At 38.9% G+C, this 16949-nt stretch overlaps 2 protein-coding genes across 2 annotated transcripts; both read left to right on the top strand.

Annotated features, from left to right (window-relative positions):
* Nucleotides 1-795: 795 nt before the first annotated feature.
* Nucleotides 796-3358, top strand: LOC147325955 (bone morphogenetic protein 10-like). The gene is made up of 2 exons (XM_086300747.1): nucleotides 796-1312; nucleotides 1559-3358. Exons 1-2 carry the CDS (start codon nucleotides 985-987, stop codon nucleotides 2605-2607), a joined length of 1377 nt encoding a protein of 458 aa, XP_086156873.1. The 5' UTR covers nucleotides 796-984; the 3' UTR covers nucleotides 2608-3358.
* Nucleotides 3359-9700: 6342 nt separating this feature from the next.
* On the top strand, nucleotides 9701-16936 carry smad4a (SMAD family member 4a). The gene is made up of 11 exons (XM_086300746.1): nucleotides 9701-10069; nucleotides 11405-11697; nucleotides 11803-11977; nucleotides 12213-12242; nucleotides 12322-12525; nucleotides 12757-12864; nucleotides 13313-13363; nucleotides 13475-13658; nucleotides 13759-13927; nucleotides 14089-14227; nucleotides 14973-16936. The coding sequence occupies exons 2-11, from the start codon at nucleotides 11458-11460 to the stop codon at nucleotides 15182-15184; spliced, it is 1512 nt and encodes a 503-aa protein (XP_086156872.1). The 5' UTR covers nucleotides 9701-10069; nucleotides 11405-11457; the 3' UTR covers nucleotides 15185-16936.
* The last annotated feature ends 13 nt before the right edge of the window (nucleotides 16937-16949 follow it).

The following is a 16949-nucleotide window of genomic DNA, read 5'->3' as shown; positions in this document are numbered from 1 at the left end:
TGTAAAAATGTTTAATCTTATTTAAAAGGGCAAATCAAAATTGAGACATTTTGTGAAGATTGCAAACCATAAAATGCTGATACTTTTTATTTAATATTAATAACAATAATCGAATTTATATATAGGTGCCTTTCACCACACTCAAGGACACCTTACAAGGACTTCAAGAACAAAATCACAGCACAGATAAAATAACAGTAGGAAGACACAATAAAAATAACTGTCAATACATCAGTCAATTTGTAATCTATTACCTGCATTTAGTGGGTCACAGTCATGTTGAGATCAGTCTCAACATCAGGCAGGAAGTGGGGATAAAAACTCTCAAAGGCAAAAACTGAAGTCATTTCCAGTATATTTTATTTTTAATTCGTTTTGCAAGTGCAGTCAAAGTCAAATTCCACTTTTCTCTTACTTCTGCAATACGTACAGAATGTACAACGAATTGAAATGTTTCACGCAACCCAGGGGGTAAAGCTTGAATAAATAAATACAAGACATCTATGAGATTATAATAAGTATCAAGTATAAATATGGGTTGCGTCAGTTATATGAAAGCCTATGTGCTATATGTAAAATTCAATTTGTGGTTAAAAAATATGCAAAACCACCCAAATCACACGGAAGATTATTTGATTTCAAAATGGAACATTCTGCTCTGATTTTACAACTTTTTTTGGCCTAAATTCACTGCATGTAAATGAGAATATCAGTGGACTAAATGTCATAAAATCCTTGTGCAGAGAGAGAGGGCAGCCCATGCTTTAGCGATCTCCAAACATGCACAGCACATTGGTCAGCACAGCCCTGCCCTCAGAACCTAACCACCAGCTCAACAAGGGCAAAGCTGTTTTCCCTTTGTCCCCAACTGCAACCTGTTGGCCTTTAACAGAGAAACCTCTGGAACAAGGTGTTTTCTCCAAAGGCTCTCATCTTCCTTTCTGATGTCTACTCTTTGGAATTAAGCATTTCCTCCATTCAGCCATGATCACTTCACTTTTCTCCAACCTTGGGTTTATCTACTTGCTTCTGGTGATCATTCATCTGAGCTTGAGCAGTCCTATCAACCCCGCTGAGAACCATCACAGGGCATCACTTGGTAGTGTTGTGGTTGATAATCCACTGGTTGATGCACGGGACTTTCTAAGCCAGTTTCTGTCTACGCTGAACCTCACAAAGCTGAGGCCCCAGACCCGGCAAATTGCTGCTCACAAAGAGCCGCCAGAGTACATGCTTGAGCTGTACAACCGATTTGCTAATGACCGGACTGCTGTGCCATCAGCCAACATTGTGCGCAGCTTCAATAATGAAGGTACAAGCTTCTAAATATTACCACTTACATTTTTTCTTTCTGCACACTCTTGTCACGTTTAATGTTGTGTTCAGGAATTTAAATTATTCAACAGTTTGACTTATGGAGGAGAAAGTGATGTACTGTAAATGCTAATTATCATTGTTTTATTTCATCCTGACAGTTTATGAGTGAGAGTGCCTTAAGTCTGATCACGCACATTCATACAAAAAGTTTGAAGCACGCTTTTTCATCCTTTAATTTCAGATTCATCCCCCTACGGTATAACACCCAGGGGTATAAGGATATATCCCTTGCTGTTTAATATCTCCTTGCCTCACCACGAACGAATAACATTAGCTGAACTTCGACTTTTCACTTTGGTCTGGAAGGCCCAAAGACCATCTGCTGGCTTTGATTGCAAGGTGACAATTTACAAAATACATGAGGGAGTTGTTTGGACTAAAGAGGTGGGGAAAGAAGGAAGAAGGAGGGGTAAAGAGGAGGTGTTGGAGATGAAGGATCTGGAGGAACTGGTGACAAAGCATATCCATGCAAAAGATAATAGCTGGGTGTCATTTGAACTGACGCATGTGGTTACACTCTGGCGGAAGTCAGGGTGTGCAACTCACAGACTCGAGGTTCATCTTGCATGTATGGGGTCAGAGGATGAAGGGGCCACACAAGAGGCCACAGAGGAGGCAGAAACCTTGGTGGACATTGACAGGAGCTTGGACGGGAAACAAAATACAATAATGATTGTGTTCTCAGATGATCAGAGCAGAGACCGCAAACAGGACAAACAAGAGCTCATCCAAATGATTAACCACGAGAATGACCTTCCTGAGAACATGGGCAGGGGCCAAGAACCCTTCTGGGAGCATGTTAATCACAAGAACAGCCATGCTAAACAGGACGAGCTAAACCAGCAGTCTCTCATGCGACCGCGGTCCAACCTTATCTATGACGCACCTCCTCGAATCCGTCGCAATGTTAAGAGCGAGTCATGCAAAAGAACACCTCTCTTTGTGGATTTTAAAGACATTGGCTGGGATTCATGGATCATCCAACCTCTGGGCTACGAAGCGTACAAGTGCAATGGCGTATGCAACCCGCCTATGACTTCTGAGGTCTCCCCCACCAAACATGCCATAGTGCAGACGCTGCTGAGTATAAAGAATCCAGATAGAGCACCGCGTGCCTGCTGTGTACCCACAAAGTTGGAGCCAATCTCACTACTTTATCACGATAATGGTGCGATTACTTTCAACCACAAGTATGAAGGAATGGTGGTGGCAGAGTGTGGCTGCAGATAGTCCTCAGAGTATTACTTATTACTAAGACTGTGTTGTGATGGATCTAAAAGTCATCATCTTAGAAACATCTCTATCTATCTATCTATCTATCTATCTATCTATCTATCTATCTATCTATCTATCTATCTATCTATCTATCTATCTATCTATCTATCTATCTAAGATCTTATGCATTGGTGTGTAAAAAGCACAGGTCAGGACTTAGTTGTAAATTAGAAATGAACACATGATGTAAATTTGCAATTGTATAAAGATAAATCAATAATCCTTATATTAATGTAGACTATAAGCCTTTCGATATAATGCTGCAAATCATTAACCACAAACATCTATTAGTCAAAACAAGAGAGAGGAAATGATTGTCTGACAGCAAATATCTGAAAATCAAAGTATAAATGTTGTTCCCGTCTCATGCCACATCATGAGGAGTGAGCCAAAAAGCTAAATAATGCAGACAACAGCAATAACCTTCTGAATATTTTGGGATTCTTAGAGAAATTAAACAAAAAACTTCCTTTGTAAGTCTCCACATTTTCTTCAATATCTATATTTATTTCAATAATTTATACATATTTTATGCACTACATAAACTGTAATGCGTATTTTTTTAAATTATGAAAAGCCTTATGTGTTATTTGAATAGCAATCCTGCTGAAATGCTTTATATTGAGATATTCAGCCACAAATTTCTAAATGACATAATTTACTTCTTTGCCCTGTGGCATGTTGGAGCCAGCCAGATGATTTAAAGACTGACATTTTTTCTCCTATTTGCTTGCCATACTTGCAGAAAATGTATTTTCGATGGCTTTTGACCAGGAGAGGATTTTACGGTATGTTGGAGCTCTTCGGGGGCTTCTTGTCTGAAAAATGTTATTTCTCTTGCAGTTGACTGCTGTGAAATCATGCTTTATACCAACCATTCATATCTTGCTTTTTGGCTTTCGACATAAATGCTAATACGGTTGGGAAAAAATAAATAAAATATCTGAAAACAAATATGTTCACTGAGCAGTTTTTGAGCTTGTGCAACATATTTCATTGTCAGGTAATCACCGCACTCCCCATCAGTCAGCCGTAATCCCCGTCCCTCTAGCGCCACATGCCTGGCGGGCCTCACTCTGCCTGCTTCCATACCAGAGTGATAAAGAGGTGTCAGAGCCTGGAGTCTTGTAGGCCATCACTCAGGATGAGACGCCACTCCAAGTGGTAGCATTTGTGAGAAGGTGGTGTCAGATTCCTGGTCTCGAGCGCCAGCTTGTCCTAATGACAATTCTGCCATCAGGTTCCCTGCTGCCCTCTGAACCCTCCCACTTCCCTTTTTTGACACTGGCATGCTTACACTCTTATCAAGGCCAAGGCAACGGTACAAATGGAAAAAATACATGTCACATCATCACCTAGCTTTTGCTGTTAACAGTCGGAAGTAGATAACAATAATGGAATAACACTGTGGAACTTAATAGGATCCTCACGCAATGAACAGATTTACATGGGCCAAGTGTGCAGGGCAGAGATACGGACCGGCAGTGAATGGATTAATTTATCATTGTGGAACTTACAGTATTTAAAATGGATGTGAGAAATATTTTATTTTACAGTTTTTCTCAGTCGCTTTGGTGCTTTTCTCACATCACTATTAACATTTGCACAGCAGTTAGTGTAGTTCTCAAAACAATTAGTGCAAACTGCAAAACCTAGTGGATAACCTGCAAAAGCAGGTCACTTGCTCAAAATCGATGATCCATTCCTCAAAAGCAAGTATTCATGTCAATGAAACTGTCAGTGTCATCAAAATGAGAAGTCTTGACACCATCTTGATGAACAAGATAATCAAATGGCTTTGTCATGTTTTCATTAGGACAGTGTACAGTAGTCTCTCAGTGTCTTCCAATGCAAAAAAAGGTCAGAACTCGGTGACACTACCTAAAAATGCTCAAGAGAGCACTATACATTTTTTGCACAGCCATGTACAGTAAAATATACAGTAAAGTTAGACATTCCTGTAGTTATGGAAGTAAGTGAGTACAAGACACTGAATACGTATGTTTCACATTTTTACTGTGTAGGATTTTTGTAATTCTACAACATTGTGCAAAAGAAAAATACTCTACAGTCACGTATTTAGAAAAAACGTGAGAAACACCCTTTTGGTAGAGCTGTGCACAAATGTGAACAATATAACAGTACATATTGTAACTGAACATACGTAAATCATTCTGGCACATTCAGACGTTCCTGTCTGTCTGGCCACATATTCTCATCTACATCACAACGCATATCATCCCTTGCAATGCAGCGAGGAAAGTATCTCCTGGAGTGGTGAATCCACCCTCTGCATGACTCTGCTGTGATGTCGTCACATGCTGCATCCATGGCCATTTGTGCATGTGAGTGCCGGTCATAAACCTTCCACCTCCAGGCAGACAAAAACTCCTCCGTCGGATTAAGGAATGGGGAGTAGGGAGGGAGATATTCAACAGGTATTCTGTCATGTGCTGCAAACCACTGTCTGACCAGATGTGAGTAGTGAAAAGGGACATTATCCCACACAACAAAATACTTGTTGAGTTGACATCCACCCCTCTCATTCTCAGGGAGTATGGCATGAGAGAAATTGTTCAATTTCAAGGACAGGAAAAAATAATGAAAAAAAGGTATAGCATTTGCTTGACAGCATTTGAAAACGAATTCACCAATTTTATATGTAATGACTCAAGCAATGAAATAAAGACTATTAGTTTTATTGGAAACTACTATTTAGCATCCAAAAGTATAGTTCATTTTGACTGACATGACATAAGCAAATGATAATGTTGTCGATGGCAGAGAATTGTATGAAAGCACCTGATACATGTCCAAGAGCATTTGCAATTTGTTCAGAGGAAGGAGAAATTGCACAAATGACTAAAAGTTGCGGAGGTTGCATTAATAGTTTTGAGAATTTTCATTTTGATCTGAGAAAAGCACCAAAGTGACTGAGAAAAACTGTAAGCATAAAGCATGAGCCACAAATATATACCAAGAATGAAGCCAACAGGAGAGCTTCAATGAAAATTCATGACAAGAAAAAGTCTTACTGTTTGTTTTTCTTATCATTAAGAACTTTCATTTCTGCAAAGTGTTTTTTTTTAAATTATAAACATAATCTCATTAAGGTTAAACATTTTACATGTAAACACTTTCTACTCAGCCTAAAATATCTACGAAACATTCATTAAATAGGCTTTCCTTTCTTCCAAGGCAGCGAAACCCATAAAAGGTCAAGCTCGCTGTTACAGCAGTTGCAGATTAAAGGTACAGAACGTGACATTTGAAAAGCTTTCTGTTCATGTTAGACCATTTCTTTTATGTTTGCTCTCAGCTGCTTTGGCACGTTTCTTGGCCCCCTTTTTAGATTTCTCAGTACTGAACATGCACTTTCCACAACAGTTCATTCATGAAACAAAACACTATTAACCTCCAAAATGTTTTAACTGTCAAAGTGAAATTTTACCCGCTCAGTCACAGAATTACTTTGATGCTGTATAAAACCAGGGTTGTAAAAATGCATATTCTTTCAGAACAATAGTGGACTGTGTAGGTGTATTCTTCACCTTCTAATTCCATAATAATTGTGTGCTGCATATGTTGACTGACACTGAGTAGCTGCTATTACAGACTATTAATGTTGTGATGATAGCTGACTGCTGTTGTGTTTTTTATTGTATTGTACTCAAAGAAATACTCTTCAAGAACACGTGGTTCTGCATTCTGCTTTATTCTGCCATTATATTTGCATATAATGTAAAGGACACATCGTTCTCTCGTTCAGTGTAATGCTGGCCTAACAGCACTGTGTGCTTCAAACATCATCTGCAAGTTTCTATATATTCTTTTGATCGAGTTGCTTTCGAATATTTCTGCTGAAGTTTTCAAAATATGTAAAATCCCCCTAAACATGTGCTCATAATAAATAATAAGGCAAATGACTAAGTGCAATTGTTTACAGTGTGAAGAGTTACAGCCTGCTTATGTCTCTGTGAGCGAAACAGACATTTATATCAGTTCAATACTTTAATCGTCCAAATTAATGCAGCACTATCGCATTGTGTGAGTCATCATATTCAGAATAGCCTGTTTATTTGTCAAAATCTGCCAAACACGCACATTAGAAGTCATGAGTATGAAGACTGTAAAGCATTTTTATAGAGCTTGAGCGCAGCAGAGTTACAGTAATTTGTGGTGTTGGAGGAGCTGCTAAGATAAACATTTAATGCAGGCAACAGCCTGCCCATAAGAATAAGGATATGTGATGATATAGCAATGTAAAGGAAAGTAAAAACAGAGCACAACAGTATAAAGGAAGATGTAGGAGAAAAGATCGTGGATGAAAATCTGCTGCCCAGGCAAGCGTCAGGATCACCCTCAATTTCCAGTTGTTACTATAACGTACTATTGTACACAGTAGGCTTTGTGTCGACAGCCATGCCTTACATGTTGCAGATCATTAGGATTTTGTTCTGTGCTCTGTACAATTTCTGTCTTTTTCTTACTGTGTCTGTCGTTTCCATCCATGTAAAAAGGTTTTACCAGGATTTCTATGAAAAGCTAAGTATGGCCTGTTATTGTAAAACCACCTTTAGTATTAATAACTCGAGATGATTGTTTTCTGTATGACTGTATCAATTTTCACACTGTTATGGAGGAATTCTGGCCCACATCATTTTTAATATTGCTTCAGTTCATTAAGATTTTCTTGGCAACTGTTTATGCTCAGCTCCTTTAAGGTTGTGCCACAGGACTTCAGCCAGGTTGAGGACTTGTCTGGGACATCTTGATTTGTTTCTTTTTCAGATTTCTTTGTTAGATTTGTTGGTGTGTTTAGGATCATGTATCCATACACACTTAGCTGGTGTATGGATTTGTTTGTGTATGTGCTATTAATTTATGGAAACTGTGATGGCACTGCTGTCCTGCTTGGCCAGGACATTTTTAGTCTCAAGAGTTTTTTCCCCCGGTTAAATAAAGGTTAATAATAATAATAATAATAATAATAATAATAATAATAATAATAATAATAATGATAATAATAATAATAATAAATAACCCTTCCTGCTTCTCCAAGGTCATTGTTGATCTCTTTCCTCCTTGGCTTTGGGTTAGCACACAGCTGAATGTGCTCAAACTTCTTCTTTTATAAAGATGCTCACACGTTCTGATGATCATAGAGTGTACAGTATTTGTATTTGATTAGCAGCACTAAAAGAAGCAATAAAAATCTCCTTAGTTATTCACAGAATTGCATTGAGTCCTGTGAAAACGTTCTTTTTGACATGAAAGCTAATTTTTTTTTTCCTTTCCAACCTTGCTTTTGAATGCAACATTTCATAACTACTACAAAATGTCAGTCTGTTATACTCAGAAAATTAATAGTGTGGCACAGCAGGAGTTCAATGTCAGTGAAGCGTTGCAGAACAAAACTCTTAGGAAATTAGACAATGAGTAACACACTTCAAGAGTCATTGTGACAAAATAGCTAACCGTTCCCACCCCCCTGGTTTGCACTGTGCCAAAGGAATTTTTTATTTTGGCTGCACAGACTTATACGCTCATGCAAAAATCTTGATTTTGACACATGAATCACAGATTTGAGATGAGTTATGGTCTTTTGCAGTTTATATATACATAGTGCTATGCTGCATGTATGAGCTGTTTTAGGAAAAGTATATTGTTACTACTGTAAAATGTTTTACAATACACATTTGAGTTGTTAGCATATTGATTGATTTTTGTCATTTAGATCACCTGACTTACACAATTGATGATGTCTAATTTGGGAGGGTAAAACTATTCATATGAATCAAAACAACTGAGAAAAACATCACTAAAACACTGCTCTGTTAATAGTGGGAATTAGCTTCATGTTAAAGCTGACTGGGACATGATTGGTCATGCATTTACAATAATAGTGGATTGGATTTATATAGCGCTTTTCAAGGCACCCAAAGCGCTTTACAATGCCACTATTCATTCACACACTGGTGGAGGCAGCTACAGTTGTAGCCACAGCTGCCCTGGGGCAGACTGACAGAAGCGAGGCTGCCATAACTCGCCATCGGCCCCTCTAGCCAACACCAGTAGGCAAGTAGGGTAAAGGGTCTTGCCCAAGGACACAACGACCAGGACAGAGAGCCCAGGGATCGAACCGGCGACCTTCCGGTTACAGATGCGATTCCCAACCCCCTGAGCCACGGTCGCCTCTGCAAGGTAGAAACTAGTGGCATGCAACAGGAAATAAATGTTTATTTGTATGCAGAACCAGAAAAGATCTTCCTGGAAAAACTAGTGTTTAAGTGTCCCAGTTATTTTTAATCAATTATTTGAAATCATAGCTTTTGTTTAATGATTATAGTTTGATCCACCATAACTGAAAATAGCTGGAGACATAAAGTAAATGTGAGTAGATACAATTAAATGATCTCTCTGTGTAGCCCATTTAATTTACCCCCAACCAAAGGTCATTTTTCACAGTCCCAGATTGAGACATGACTCATTGTCTCCAGTTTAACTCTGCATCTGAAAAAATGTTAAATACTTAAACTTATATATGTAGCAATGACAGATATTAATGTTAGACATAAAGCAATTTCACAAAATAAAGCCAGCATATGTAGCATACAAATAAACCCCAAGACTAATGTTTTTTTCTATGCTTATATGTATTCTATGCATCTCTCAGGAACAGTTAATTGTGGCTTTGATCACAAAGCCATGCTGTTCAAAACATTGGTTTGCTAGGGGTAACAAAAGAAAGCCTTATGACAGGAAGTCATGGTATGAATAACATAAATAATATCTGATCAAGTACAGAGGAACACATCTCTTTTTAAATTTTTTTTTAATATTTGGTGCAGTGTACACGTAGAATATCCTAGAACTCACTGAGACTTTGATACTTGAAAAATGAATAGGTTCGCTGTGACAATTTAGTCACTTTTCGCTCTCAGATATGAGCTTTAAGCTCACAGCAGCGCGGCGATTTTCACTGTCTTTACTGTAAAATAAACAAACAGCACCGCAGCGGCACGCCTGTCATCTCCTGCGTGGGCATGCGCAGATGGAGCGTGGTGGGTGGAGATTTTTTTTTGTTTATTTTCGTGGCTAACTAGCTAGTAAAACGCGTTGTTGTTAGCATATATATTCCCCCTCACATTATCAGTGAAGTATAAGAAGTCGAACATATAAACGAGTGCGAGTTTAGCGAGTATTACACTGAAACGTTTGACGAGGTTTTTAGGTTTGGGTCCATCACAGGAGACCCTCGCGAGCTAGGCGTGAAGTTGATGAATGTTAGCGTGTGCTAGCAAGCTAGCCGAAATAACGCTAAGGCGAGCTAGTTAACGCTGCCACTTCGTAGATAAAGTAAACCATATATTATCTCCTGCATCCAGGAACAAGGCTACAGCTCGGTGGTATCACTGTAAGTGCGCAACATTTCCTCTTTGATTTGTGTTGTGATTTATATATAGAATTAGTTGACGAGTAACCCAGTGTTAGCTAATGCTAACAGAGGATGAACTGGAAATTGCTGGCTCTCCTTATTCTGTTCATTAATTGTTCATTTGCTAAACGTGCAGTTATTCATGATCACGAGCAGTGTAGTACCGACCAGGCTGGGCTGCATCATACTGGGGTATAAGGGATAGAGGAAATATAAAGTTACCCGCTTCCATTAGCTATATGGTGATTTCATCTTAAATCACCAGTTTTAAAAACAACAACAAAACAAAACATTTTTTTGCTCATTCCTCTCCGATATGCCTAAAAATGTAATGATCCATAGTTTGTACAGGTATAATTGTGGGTGTGAAGTTTTAGCTAAATATGTGTAATACTTTTAAAGACACATATTTTTCAAAAATCTGTCAACTTTCAGCACGTTTTCCCCACTTTGAAATTTGAGGCCTTGTTTGAACACGAATATCTCAAAAACTATTAAAGATAAAAGCCTGAAATTATCACTAGCCTCTTTTAGCGTTATAGGGAACTAGGGGTTGTAATTTGTGACCGATACCAAAAACAGACAATTAGAAATGTGAACTTTTCTTTTATCTTAGTCCCAAATTGCAGACTCTGATTGGCTTTTATGGTAAGAAAATTTCATGCTCGTATCTCGAGCATGGCCCCAGAGTTCAAAGAAAAACATATATAAACATTTAAGTTCAAATTTTACAAAGTGGTCAATCAGAATGTTTACACTGATTTAAGATGGAATGACTTTATTAGGACAAAGGCTAGTTACATTTTTTTTGTGAGACTGTAGTAATAAGTAAAACTTTAACTGAGTATCAATTTATTTTTTCAGAAATTGAAGTTATTTTGCTCCCCGTACAACACACTGTATTTGTCAATGCAGTGTTGCTAATGGATGAATGGGAACTTTGAAGCAATGGTTACAAATTAATTATGTGCCTTACAACTCAGATGTCAGAATGACAACATTGTTATCAGCACCTGTTCATATGTGCATAAAGTTTTGAATCAAAGATACAGAGACAACCTTGAGCAGTCTTCTTTGGAAAAGTTGCCAGAAAAACTCTTCTTTCTGTGGCCAGTACATTGAGTATTATGTCAGTTAGTTTTCTTCCCCACCTGAGGTGATTCACAGATTGATTTTTACTTTATGAATTGTGGTGTGAAATCCTGATTATCATCTCAACTCTCACTGAAGACAGTTCTCCTCCTGCTTTAGGTTGCTAAATTTGGGCAACAGTGACTCGACGGTAATTTTACCTTCTCATTTCTTCTGGTAAAGGTAAAGAGGATACAGCTGGAAAGCCTCCCCAAGGTTGAAACCTAAGGAGCAAGATGTCAATCACAAGCACCCCCACGAGTAATGATGCCTGCTTGAGCATTGTGCACAGCCTCATGTGCCACCGTCAGGGAGGAGAGAGCGAAAGCTTCGCTAAGCGAGCTATCGAGAGCCTCGTCAAGAAGCTCAAGGAGAAGAAAGATGAGCTGGATTCCCTTATTACAGCCATCACTACAAATGGAGCTCATCCTAGCAAGTGTGTCACCATACAGCGGACTCTGGATGGACGCCTACAGGTAAAGTAGCAAATTCATACTTCTGTGTTTGTTGGTGTTACACCCTGTGATTGTAAATTGGAAAACTTAAGGACCTGTCTAATGTGATGCACCTCTTTGCTCTAGGTGGCGGGGCGGAAAGGGTTTCCCCACGTTGTCTATGCCAGATTATGGCGATGGCCTGATCTACACAAGAATGAGTTAAAACACGTGAAATATTGCCAGTATGCGTTTGACCTGAAGTGTGACAATGTTTGTGTCAACCCATACCACTACGAGAGGGTTGTCTCTCCTGGAATTGGTGAGTAGATTTTAATTTTTGAGTTATTAATATATATATAGAGTACTAATAAAGGGCTTATATAAGAATGTTACGGTTTATTCAACGTGATCATTTTCTTTGATGTCATATCTCATATTTATACATAATATTTAGTTAAAATATCCAAGTTTCTTGCCTAATTTTTACTCTTGATTATTAAGCCACACTTAGAGTGATGCTGATTAAAATGTCTCGCTGTTAAATGTGTTTGCAGACTTATCAGGACTGACCCTCTCAAGTTCAGGTAGGGTGAGCATTTTCTGTTTGCTCAACATAGATTTCTGTGAATGTTCTTCAGTTCTAACCATGTCCTGTTCTGCTAGGTCCACTCTTAGTAAAGGATGAGTATGACTACGATAACCAGCCATCTCACTCCAGCTCTGAAAATCACCTGCCGACGATCCAGCATCCACCGTCGAGGCCGGGCCCACAGGAAACATTCAACAGCCCTGCTCTACTTCCCCCATCAGAGGGCAGCAGTTCAGCTTCTACTTCTGCTTTCTCGACCATTAGTGCCGGACCCTCAAGTAAGTCACGAAACAGTGTCAGCACCTTCTGCAAAATTAAAATAATGCAGCTACTTTAAAAACACTGTGAATCTAAATGTTGCTGTTTTACACTTGGGGTTTGTTAGATTTAAATAAGCATTTTTTAAGGAAATGAATTAATTTGATTACTTATTTAGCCAAAGTTACTTTTATTTAGTCTTTTGTTTTAAGCTATTTATTAATGGAGCTGTTTTAAATGTATGCTTACAGATCCTACCCCGAACTGGAACAGAAACCCCAGCTTCACCCCAGCGGGGCCTCAGCACCAGAATGGGCACCTACAGCATCATCCGCCCATGCCTCACACAGGGCATTACTGTGAGTGAATATAAAACATGCACAAGTTCTGCACAGCTTGGACAAGTCAAATCTGATAAATTCATCTGTAATTTTCTGCGTTCAAGCCAGTGGAGACAAATGTGCTTTTAGGCTAATTAACCCTGTTAAGTAGTTTAGTTAAAGACTGGCTGCTGTAGCAGAACACAGTATTCTACAGAGACGTGAAGCCAAATAGGTGATGGTTTATTTATGAGTTATTGAAGATATTAGAGATAATACTTCTGTGTGAGTGGAGTTAAGCTTATCAAATTTAAAAGTTGATTTGAAAATTAGTAAAATAGTCTTCACCATCGATGTCTGGTCAGTGCATTATGTTTATGAGTTAGCCTCTTTTGGTCATTTCTAGCTGCTATGTGTTCAATACTCATTTCTAAATAAAATGTCTCTGTTTAAATACACGTGTAATTATTTTCAACATGATTTACAGGGCCTGTTACCAATGAAATTGCATTCCAGCCACCCATATCCAACCACCCTGGTAAGTACTAAGAAGAAGATCAAAGACAGTTTGCTTTTTAAATTTTTTTTTATCCCTAATTGTGCTATGAGTGAACTTGATTGACCTCTGGTTGCTTGCTGGTTGTTTCAGCTCCAGAATACTGGTGTTCGATTGCATACTTTGAGATGGATGTCCAAGTTGGGGAGACGTTTAAAGTTCCATCCACATGTCCAATAGTGACTGTGGATGGCTATGTCGATCCATCAGGAGGGGATCGCTTCTGCTTGGGTCAACTGAGCAATGTCCACAGGACGGAGAACATAGAGAGAGCCAGGTACTATGTCACACACTTTAAAATATATCATGATATTGTTTAGTGAAGAAATTCATGTCAAATATGGTTACTATTTACTTCCTGTCCTTCATGTCGTTAGGCTCCACATCGGCAAAGGCGTGCAGCTGGAGTGCAAAGGTGAAGGAGATGTCTGGGTGCGCTGTCTGAGTGATCACGCAGTGTTTGTGCAGAGCTATTATCTGGACCGAGAGGCTGGACGTGCACCTGGCGACGCAGTTCACAAGATCTACCCCAGTGCTTACATTAAGGTGCGAATAGCATAATTATGAGATTTGGACTAATGATAATCTCAGTAGATTATGTGAAGTGTCCCTTTTTCGTTGTACTGGTAGAGAATTTTAACCATATATACACGGAGTCTCTCAATATTTGTAGACAGATTTTTAGCATTTGCCTTGTCCCCTGCCAGGTGTTTGACTTGCGTCAGTGCCACAGGCAGATGCAGCAGCAGGCAGCGACGGCTCAGGCAGCAGCTGCAGCGCAAGCAGCTGCAGTCGCTGGGAATATTCCAGGTCCAGGCTCCGTGGGAGGCATCGCCCCTGCAATCAGTGAGTCTTCTTACTACCACTCTTAGCCTTGAACAAGTATATTGTTATGATTACTTGTGTTTTTATGACAAGCTCTATTTTTGTTTGGTAAATGTTAAATATCAGATAAGAAACTCTGACCAAAGCACTTTTGAGCTAAAATGTATTTATTCATAACCTGTTATGCACAGTTCGTCTTTTTATGCATTAAAGCAAACAATGTTTTCCTTCCTTTATTTGTTGGTTTTGTCAGACTGTTTTGTGAGACTTTTTAAAAACAACTTCATTTTCTTTAACTGTCAATGATAATGATGATAATGAAAGAAACGTCTTTATAGCTGACCGGTGGTGCAGTGGGTAGACTGAGTCTTTTCTGTGTGCGTCTTGCATGTTCTTCCTGTGCCTGTGTGGGCTTCATCTGGCTACATGCAAATTTAGCTCAATTGTGCATGGATGAAAGGTAGAAAAAGTGCTTGAAGGGTGTAGAGTAAAGCACTGTATGAATGGATGACCTTTAGTCTGCAGTGCTTTGAGTAGTCAGTAAGGCTAGAAGGCTAAATTAAATTTAGTGGAAATGCAGTACAATATGCAACCTGATGTGAGTGGGACGAACGAGTATATTAGTAATAGTCTCTGTGTGGTAACTGTACCTACTTAGTATGTTCCACACAGACACACGGATTCAGTTGCCTCACGTTTCTCTGCTTTGGTTTGGCCTGTAGTGCCACGTCGATCTAAAAATTGCCGCTTGTAATTTCCCCTGCAGGTCTGTCAGCTGCTGCAGGCATTGGGGTCGATGACCTGCGCAGGCTGTGCATCCTCCGGATGAGCTTCGTGAAGGGCTGGGGGCCGGACTACCCACGGCAAAGCATTAAAGAGACACCCTGTTGGATTGAGATCCATTTACACCGAGCCCTGCAACTACTGGATGAAGTTCTGCACACCATGCCCATAGCTGACCCTCAACCTCTTGACTGAGTTAAAGCATAAGAACTGTATTAGGAAAAAACTAAAAAAATAAATAAATGAAAAATAACAGTTAAAAACAGAACAAAAAAAAATCTGACTCTACTCTTAAGAGAAAAACTCCAACTATAAGCCTGGAGTGCCAAAGGAGGACTGCAAAGGAGTAGGAAGGAGGACATGAAGGCCAGCAGTATACTCCAAAACACACTTCTTTAAAATCCAGCACTGCAAGCAGTTTCCAGAATTCTGAGAGACTCCAGGTTTGCAGTTTCAGTGACTTCTAAACAGCTGGAGGAACATGTGAGTCACACTGGGAGGACTCGCAGCGCAGTGGAAGACGACGGCCATGAAAAAGGAGGCTGATTGTTTACTAAGTGAGGCTGCTTAACATCAAACGAACACGGCCTGTGCCTCTCTAACCTCAAGGCTGAGGTTACAAAAACACTCAAGGTACAATGATAAGAATTAAAGAAAATATTTTCACTGAGAATATTAGTGCAGCTTTAGTGTTGATGCTGTGCGAAGCCAATCCATCCATTTTCTTGCGTAAATTATTTAGTGAAATATTCGGCTCTCAAACAATTTAGGTGTTTGATCCCAACTCATCCTAAATGTGATTTCAGCTGGAGTATACGGCCGGTCCAGTCCTCCTCTTATGGCTCTCTTATACGGCTTCATGTACCTGGAGTTATTTCCCCCTCACAGATCTGGACATTAATGTAAAATTATGTTCTACATTACCCATGCTCTCGTAAACTGTAATCTTGCTTATTTTTCCAGTGCTGGCAGTCCTTGTTTGATGTGCTATGATTTATATTCTCCTTTTGAATTTTTTTTTTTTTTTGTAATAACAGAGCATTTTGAAAAGCCCATCTTAGATGAACTCTGTTTCTCTTTCAACGCCATAAAACTTTCCTTTTTTTAACAACCAGTCAAGGCTGTTCTAACCCTGAGAAAGTAATGGCTTGGACTGAAAAAGCCAAATTTTCATTGAAATTAGGAAATAGTAAAAATAAAAATCTCACGCCGGTGTTGATATGTTACTGTATTTCTTTTACTAGCTTAGTGTCTTTTAGCACTTTTATTAATTTGTAATTAATTTGTCTTTTTCATAGTCTCATTTGTGGTTACTTGTCGTAATCATATAATGTTAGCATAGCTGAAGGGTTTTCATTTCAAACTACTTGCGGTTTATGTGCTATCTGCCCAAAATCTGTTTTTACTTTCAAACACTCACCCGCAGCAGGTTTGAATGGTGTATTTGGCTGACTTCAATACTTTAGAGACACTTTAGGTGGAGTATTTCTTTAAGATGGCTCACAATTACCCATTTTTATTTTAACGTATTCTAGCTGAGTAACTGAGGGGTGAACTGTGAGAGGAAGTGTAAGCCATATTGATGCCAAAAAGCGAAAAGGTTATTGGACCGTAGTCATTTCAGTATTATGTCGCTTGTACAAGCTCGGTTTAAATTATCAGAACCAGTCTAGTTTTGTTCAGCATTATTGATCAAACAATATTTTTGTTATCTGGAGCTCTGTTTACCTACAGCTGTTGCAGTATTTTATACTCTTTTTGCTACTTTTACAGTGATGAACCACCCGTTCTAAAAAAAAAAAAAAAAAAATGCTGTACAATTTTCAAGAAATGCAACTTCATGCTTTTCTTTACAATTCTGCCATACAATCTGAATACATACAGAGTTCGAATGCTATTGATGTTTATATGTATGCATATGGTTGAATAAAATTTAATGGGCATCGCTCGGTGAGTGGAT

Source organism: Aulonocara sp. 'chitande type north' Nkhata Bay, linkage group LG7 (genome assembly GCF_057382095.1).
Source record: "Aulonocara sp. 'chitande type north' Nkhata Bay isolate Kocher_YH1m ecotype deep benthic linkage group LG7, A_spYH_male_GT1.1, whole genome shotgun sequence".
NCBI classification, from domain to species: domain Eukaryota; kingdom Metazoa; phylum Chordata; class Actinopteri; order Cichliformes; family Cichlidae; genus Aulonocara; species Aulonocara sp. 'chitande type north' Nkhata Bay.
Note: the sequence above shows the minus strand (reverse complement) of the source record. Positions and strands in the feature narration are given on the sequence as shown.

Excerpts from the sequence above, each read along its gene's own strand:
- LOC147325955 (XM_086300747.1), top strand. The coding sequence starts at position 985 with ATGATCACTTCACTTTTCTCCAACCTTGGGTTTATCTACTTGCTTCTG. Across the intron at positions 1,313-1,558 it reads GCGCAGCTTCAATAATGAAG|ATTCATCCCCCTACGGTATA; the intron begins GTACAAGCTTCT and ends CTTTAATTTCAG.
- smad4a (XM_086300746.1), top strand. The coding sequence starts at position 11,458 with ATGTCAATCACAAGCACCCCCACGAGTAATGATGCCTGCTTGAGCATT. Across the intron at positions 11,978-12,212 it reads GGTTGTCTCTCCTGGAATTG|ACTTATCAGGACTGACCCTC; the intron begins GTGAGTAGATTT and ends ATGTGTTTGCAG. Across the intron at positions 12,243-12,321 it reads ACTGACCCTCTCAAGTTCAG|GTCCACTCTTAGTAAAGGAT; the intron begins GTAGGGTGAGCA and ends CTGTTCTGCTAG.